At 36.7% G+C, this 7583-nt stretch overlaps 1 protein-coding gene across 1 annotated transcript; it reads left to right on the top strand.

The window, feature by feature from the left end:
* Window positions 1-1394: 1394 nt before the first annotated feature.
* Window positions 1395-7202, top strand: LOC311489122 (cell adhesion molecule CEACAM5-like). Its single transcript, XM_084546070.1, has 6 exons — window positions 1395-2167; window positions 2577-2897; window positions 4478-4756; window positions 4896-5156; window positions 5497-5772; window positions 5857-7202. Exons 1-6 carry the CDS (start codon window positions 1972-1974, stop codon window positions 6132-6134), a joined length of 1611 nt encoding a protein of 536 aa, XP_084402196.1. The 5' UTR covers window positions 1395-1971; the 3' UTR covers window positions 6135-7202.
* Window positions 7203-7583: the final 381 nt, after the last annotated feature.

Below are 7583 nucleotides of genomic sequence, written 5' to 3'. Positions count from 1 at the left end.
CTAGCAGAGAAGTTAAAGTGTAGCCTGAGGTACCAACAGCACAACTCAGAGACTGTTTTGGTTGCACAGACTGGAGCCTTTTTGTGGTACAATCATCAATGATGTGGACACAAATGTGATAAAGGAATCATGGTGTCCATGTGTTTCTTTTAATAACAGCAGTCAGTATAACAGCTGAACAATTAGTTGAACTAAACATTGGGACATTTTTTCCTCACTTCATTCATGTAGAGACAGAAGTTACATGTTATCATGTGTAACTAAGATAAATTACATAAGGCGACTTTAGTTTAGTAAAAGAACAAGATATAGATGTGTTCTATAGGGATGGTAACCTTAAATGACTTCTGCTGTGATCTGGCGCTATATAGAAAATAACATTAATTAAAATTTATTTGGGGCGGCACAGTAATGTGGTGGTTAGCACTGATGTCTCACAGCAAGAAGGTTCCAGGTTCTAATCCAGGTCGACTGGGGCCTTTGTGTGTGGAGTTTGCATGTTCTCCCTGTGTCTGCGTGGGTTCTCTCCGAGTACTCCAGCTTCCTGCCACTGTCCAAAGACATGCTGGTTAGGTTAATTGGTGATTCTAAGTTGGCTGTAGATGTGAGTGTGAATGGTTGTCTGTCTCTCTGTGTCAGCCCTGTGATGGACTGGCGGCCTGTCCAGGGTGTACCCCGCCTCTCACCCAATGACAGGATCTTAGGGACCCGTCACATCACTTCAAGTCATGGACGTGAACATTTTTTAATTCATTATTCCTTCAATGAGTGCAAGGTGTCCAAAACCTGAAGTGAAAATCAGCTGCAACCATGATGTTCTCACCTCAATATTTCACAACTGGGATGAGGTGTCAGTGTCTCTTCTCTCCAAACGATGCTGTGCAAAAAGTCCCAGTGGTCTAAAAACTTGAGACTTGCTGCAACGTTATTGTTGTTTATTCCCTTTATTGTGTCTTCTCATCAACACAACTCTTATTCTCTGTTTTTCTTACTTGAAAGAAATGAATTGATTGTTCAGAATTTGTAGAGATTTCTTTGTGTGTTTTACTTTCACTGTTGTGTTCCTTTTATCTCTATCAAGGTTGAATGTTGTGGTTTTGGTGTGATATTTGTAAGACACAAGACAGTGAAAGAAGGAACCTACAGTCAAATGAATTTCCTCCACTTGTAGATGATTTGTTTACTTGTGAATTGATGAACATCCAGGTGTTTAGATAAACCGAAAGCTTCTCTGTTTATCACTTGCTGGGTAAGTCATCAAATCCACTGTGACCAATTACTGCAGCTTGTTATCAGGAACTTGAAGGTATCAAAGTCTGACTGATGTTTATCTTGGCATACTTTTCATCATTATACATGTATATAAATATATACATATATGATATAATAATATATGTGTATATATCTGTGAAGGTTCTCAGTCATCCAGGTCATGGTATATCCAACAAAGGATCAAAAAAGGCAACTGGACTTGTAGAGTTTTTTTGAGAAGACGTTTATTGTTATTTACAATACAGTTTTAATTGTAAATTATTTACAATACAGTTTTAACTTGTAAATGATTTACAATACAGTTTTAACCTCTGTCCCCAAGAATTTTCAATCTCATTCACACCTAGACACTCTGACGGACAAGAGTCGTTAGAGAACCATTCGAAAAGGACAGGGACAAAACATTCCCCCTCAACAACAGGTAAGTACCCAGTCGTTAATATAAAATTAGCTGCACCAGTTTCTGTTTATTAGCATAACAAGCAAGTTTTTTCAGGAGGAGTTCCTATTTAAACCTTCACCAGTGGTGAAACGTCTTCTCAAAAAAACTCTACAAATCCAGTTGCCTTTTTTCCTTTGTTGGATACGTGTACATACAAATACAAAGCTAATATCCGTCCATAAGTTTTAGTTATCTCAATATATGACAAGACAAGACATATTTTTATATGAGCACATGGTTAATGATCAACATTCATTATGATGGGATCCTCTCATTTACACAGGACTTCCTTGTACTGTCTTGATACATTGAAATCAACATTCACTATACAGAAATTGAAGAGGAAAGAGAAGGAGTTTAAAGCAGTCTTTCTTCCAGTTGTCATACTTGATGTTGCTACAGATGAAATGGAAAAAGCTGTGATATTCATCATCCTTCTGGGTATCATCTCAGGTGAGTTCTTACAACTTGATAGAGCAGATAAAAGCAAGTGTTTATTCTTTTATTTATCAAAAAGCTCGTTATGTTCAAGGGGATAATGTGTTATTATTGTAAATGGCTGGTTTATTTATTCAGTCATTAATAGTGATGTTGATGTACACACACATTAGTTCATTGCACAGATGTGTGGATGGAAAGATTCACTTGTTTACTTGCAACATGTTAAAAAGTGAAAATGGAGCCAGTTAATAAAAATATTTTTTAAACTACAATGAAACACTGGGAAAAAAAGAGTCAAATACCTCGCTGACTTTCTGTTTAATGGAACAAATTTGTTGAGTTTTGTTTCTTTAGATCAAGACTTTGTCATGAACTGTGACTGTCATTACAATCTTTCACAAATGTGTAACTTTGTTTTCAGGTTTAACTGAAGGAGCTGGTGTGTTGCCAGATGGTCCTCTTAATACAGCTGTGGGAGGGAAAGTGATTTTCACCACAACACTGACTCCACAAGAAAAACCAATTCATTATATGAACTGGAAATTTGAAGACAGAGACATATTCACTTCAACTACAGTAAACTCAACTACACCAGAGTATGAAGGCAGGATCACCTACTTCCCATCTACTGGATCTCTGGAGCTCAGGGGTCTGACTCTTAGTGACAGTGGAGTATACAGAGTTATCATTACACTATCTGGAGGACTACAACAAGAAGGAAGCACCAGACTGGATGTATATGGTGAGCAACAGTTTTACATCCGTTCATTGTTGAACTGAGAAGATTAATTAAATAAACTGGGTAATAAGAAATTCTGTTTTATATAAACTATTCAAAATAAACCTGCTAAAATGGACTCAGACTATTTCTTTATAAATAGAGTAAAAATAATCATTAAATGCAAACAAGTAACTTAAACATATTCTTCGGTTATTTCAGTTTAGACTTTTTTATTTTATATTTTGTATTTTTGTTTGTTTTATTCTGTTTGTGCACTTTGGTTTTGGGATGTGTGCGTTGCAATGTTCAGGAGGTCAGAGGAACAAAACAACAAACATGAAGGCAAAACAAACAGCAAAAAAAGAAAACTTTAATTGTAAAAAAACAAATGACAAAAGAATTAAATGAACAGAGGCGATACAGCAAGCACAGGGTAAAGAAACACAAAGAAAGGAAGTAAGACTAATAACAACAATTAGATGAAAGTGATTTACAAAATTAAACAGGATATAAACTAAAAGAAAATGTCAAACAGTGACATAACTTGTTTTACCACCACCACCAGTAAAATCTGATCAGACCACATGAATATTCAACATCTCATGATAAACATGAGATTTATTGACAGCTACTACACTGCTTCCCTCTACTCTACCTTTGTTATTAGATGACAACTATAATCTCATTCCTTTTTTCACTCCCAGTACCAGTCTCCAATGTAACAGTAACTCCTATAAGTGCAGACTTGGTGGAGTTCAACAGCTCTGTCAGTCTGTCCTGCTCCTCCTCTGGATCCTCCCTCTCTTTCCTCTGGATGAACAGCAGCTCTCAGGTTACAGGAAGTGACAGAGTTCACCTCACTGATGGAAACTCAGATTACTGTAGATGGTGGTCTTGAAACATACTATATGTTTATTTGATTAATGTCATACCATCATTTAAAACTCTGGTAAAAGTGTCTATTGTGTGTCAGTTGTTGGTGGAGCTGTTTATATGCTTTTTTTCATACTGTCTGGAGAAGCGAGAAAATATCATCTCAAATGCAAATCTTGAAGTCAAGTTTACTGATCATAGTATCAATAACATGGGGTTCATCACCAGTGTCTACATTGTTCCACACTAAAGAACAATGTTCCCTTTTTTCAGTGGGGGGCCATTTCAAAACCACTGTGTTTTTTTACCCACAGAGGGTATTGCCAATGTTGAACAAGTTTTATTTAAGTTTGAACTAAGTTCATAGACTCCAGAATGAACTTTTTTTTTTATTTTTTTAAATGAGCAACTTTGAGCTGTTCTTGTTCAATAGAATCTCTGACTGACCTGCACCAGCCATGCTGTATGCCGTAAATCACATGTCAACTGACAGCTGTCATAGAACTTATTTTTCTTTTCTTTTTTTTCACGTCTACAGTCACAGTTGGAAAAATTATGCGTTTCCTTTTACAAAAATATGAACGTGTTCAATGAACGCCATTCATTGAACACGTTCATGCAGAACACTGTGTATTGCCAGTGTTGTGGTGACTTCAATCACCACAGACTTGACTGAGTTCAACAGTTCTATAACACAACTATAATCTCATTCCTTTTTTCACTCCCAGAGCGACTCTCCAGTGTAACAGTAACTCCTATAAGTGCAGACTTGGTGGAGTTCAACGGCAATGTCACTCTGTCCTGCTCCTCCTCTGGATCCTCCCTCTCTTTCCTCTGGATGAACGGCAGCTCTCAGGTTACAGGAAGTGACAGAGTTCATCTCACTGATGGAGGCTCCACTTTGACTATAGTTAATGTGACTCGCTATGACCAGGGACCATTCAGGTGTCACGTGTTCAATCCTTTCAGTAATGGCACCAGTGATCCAGTAAACCTCTCCATCAGCTGTGAGTTGCTATCCTACCCGCTCAGTGATTTATGTCATAACATCTGCATGCAAACATCACTATGACGACAATCTGTATGTCATATATCATGTAGATTTTCAAGCAACAAACTTTGATTTTCATTTATTTATACACTCAGTCGGTCCAGAAAATATAAAGCTGTCTCCATCAGAAGTGGACATTGAGGAAGGATCAAACATCAATCTGATCTGCTCAACTGAATCTAGACCTTCTGCCCAGTTTATGTGGTTTGTGAATGGAGTCAAGCTGTCAGATACTGGACCAGAGCTCAGACTGATGAACATTCAGATGAGTCAGAGTGGAAACTACAGCTGTCAGGCCTTTAGCCACAAAACTCTGAGATATCAAACATCTGTACCTTCAACTGTTTCTGTACTGGGTAAGTTGGGATTGAGATGTTTTATTTATGCAAGTCTTTTACCTAACTATGAGTTTATATTTAATTGGAACTGCACTACATAACCTAATTGAAACATTAAACATGTTAGAAATCAACAAATAATTGGTGGACCGCACTGGTGAAGTGAAAATGTCATGAGAAAACACAATCCAGTATTTACAGTAAGTGTTTGTGGTGATTATGTTTCAATGTTCTCGAGCAACCTTAAATTATTAGATTTTAATAGATTTTATTACTCGTCCATCATCTTGTCCAGCTATACAGGTAATTTGGGTCTTGCTTTCATATATTTCCTATAAAATACTTCTTTACCCAACAGAGAAAATATCAGGAGCTTTTGTCCGTCCATCAACAAACGATCCACTTGTTGAGGGAACCTCTTTCAGTTTGACCTGTGAGGCTTCTGGCTCTATCGTTACCAGAAAATGGATGAAGGATGGCTCAGCTCTGATCCCGACTGACAACATGGCTCTTCACGACAACAACAGAGTGTTGATGTTTAACATTGTGACTAGAAAAGACAGTGGAGAATATTTCTGTAACATCAGCAAGCCCACCAGCAGTGATGGAGCTAAATACAACATGATTGTTAACTGTAAGTACCACACTGTTCAGCTTGTCCATTCATTTTATTTGGCGGAATTACTGCATTTGTGTTGCTGTAATTTCTGTTTTTCAGATGGACCAGAAAATGTTCAAATCACAGGTCCAAGTCAGATCCTTTTGAAAGAGACATTTAAACTGGTCTGCAATGCTGAGTCCACACCAGCTGCCAGTTACACCTGGATGTTCAATGGAAGTGAGATACTCAGCCACTCTGCTGAGTTCATGAAAGAGGCTGAACTCTCTGACAGCGGCAGCTACACCTGTCAAGCAAGGAATAATATAACTGGGAGAACATCATCATCAGTGGTGCATGGATTGTCTGTAACAGGTATTGATTGCAGATATTGTTGATTCTGGTGGGATTGTGTTTTTCATTTCCTGTTCTTGCTTTGCCATTGAACTGTTAAACTAACTAAGAGTAATTGTTGTTTTTTTTACAGCTATTTCATAGCAAAAAGATGTGGGCTATTTTTTCTAAACTCATGAGAAAATAAAGCCTTAAAGTACAAAACTCCAGCTAATTGCCCTTTAGCAATGAAAAGTTGTTTGCTTAAACCACCACTCTGCCAAAAAAAGAGCAAGTGTTTATTCTTTTATTTATCAAAAAGCTTGTTATGTTCAAGGGGATAATGTGTTATTATTGTAAATGGCTGGTTTATTTATTCAGTCATTAATAGTGATGTTGATGTACACACACATTAGTTCATTGCACAGATGTGTGGATTGAAAGATTCACTTGTTTACTTGCAACATGTTAAAAAGTGAAAATGCACAAATGGAGCCAGTTAATGAAAATATTTTTAAACTACAATGAAACACTGGAAAAAAGAGTCAATACATGAATTCTCCTCGCTGACTTTCTGTTTAATGGAACAAATTTGTTGAGTTTTGTTTCTTTAGATCAAGACTTTGTCATGAAATGTGACTTAACCAAATCATCAGTTTACTGTTATTATTACAATCTTTCACAAATGTGTAACTTTGTTTTCAGGTTTAACTGAAGGAGCTGGTGTGTTGCCAGATGGTCCTCTTAATACAGCTGTGGGAGGGAAAGTGATTTTCACCACAGCACTGACTCCACAAGAAGAACCAATTTATTATATTAACTGGAAATTTGAAGACAGAGATATATTCACTTCAACTACAGTAAACTATACTTCACCAGAGTATGAAGGCAGGATCACCTATTTCCCATCTACTGGGTCTCTGGAGCTCAGGGGTCTGACTCTTAGTGACAGTGGAGTATACAGAGTTAACATTACACTATTTGGAGGACTACAACAAGAAGGAAGCACCAGACTGGATGTATATGGTGAGCAACAGTTTTACATCCGTTCATTGTTGAACTGAGAAGATTAATTCAATAAACTGGGTAATAAGAAATTCTGTTTTATATAAACTATTCAAAATAAACCTGCTAAAATGGACTCAGACTATTTCTTTATAAATAGAGTAAAAATAACCATTAAAGGCAAACAAGTTACTTAAACATATTCTTTGGTTATTTCAGTTTAGACTTTTTTATTTTATATTTTGTGTTTTTGTTTGTTTTATTCTGTTTGTGCACTTTGGTTTTGGGTTATGTGCGTTGCAGTGTTCAGGAGGTCAGAGGAACAAAACAACAAACAACAAAAACAAATGACAAAAGAATTAAATGAACAGAGGTGATACAGCAAGCACAGGGTAAAGAAACATAAAGAAAGGAAGTAAGACTTATAACAACAATTAGATGAAAGTGATTTACAAAATTAAACAGGATATAAACTAAAAGAAAATGTCAAACAGTGACATAACCTGTTT

Source organism: Chelon labrosus, assembly GCF_963514085.1.
Source record: "Chelon labrosus genome assembly, chromosome: 1".
In the NCBI taxonomy this organism is placed as follows: Eukaryota; Metazoa; Chordata; class Actinopteri; order Mugiliformes; family Mugilidae; genus Chelon; species Chelon labrosus.
The sequence above is the reverse complement of the archived record's forward strand: the minus strand, read 5'-3'. Positions and strand labels throughout refer to the sequence as shown.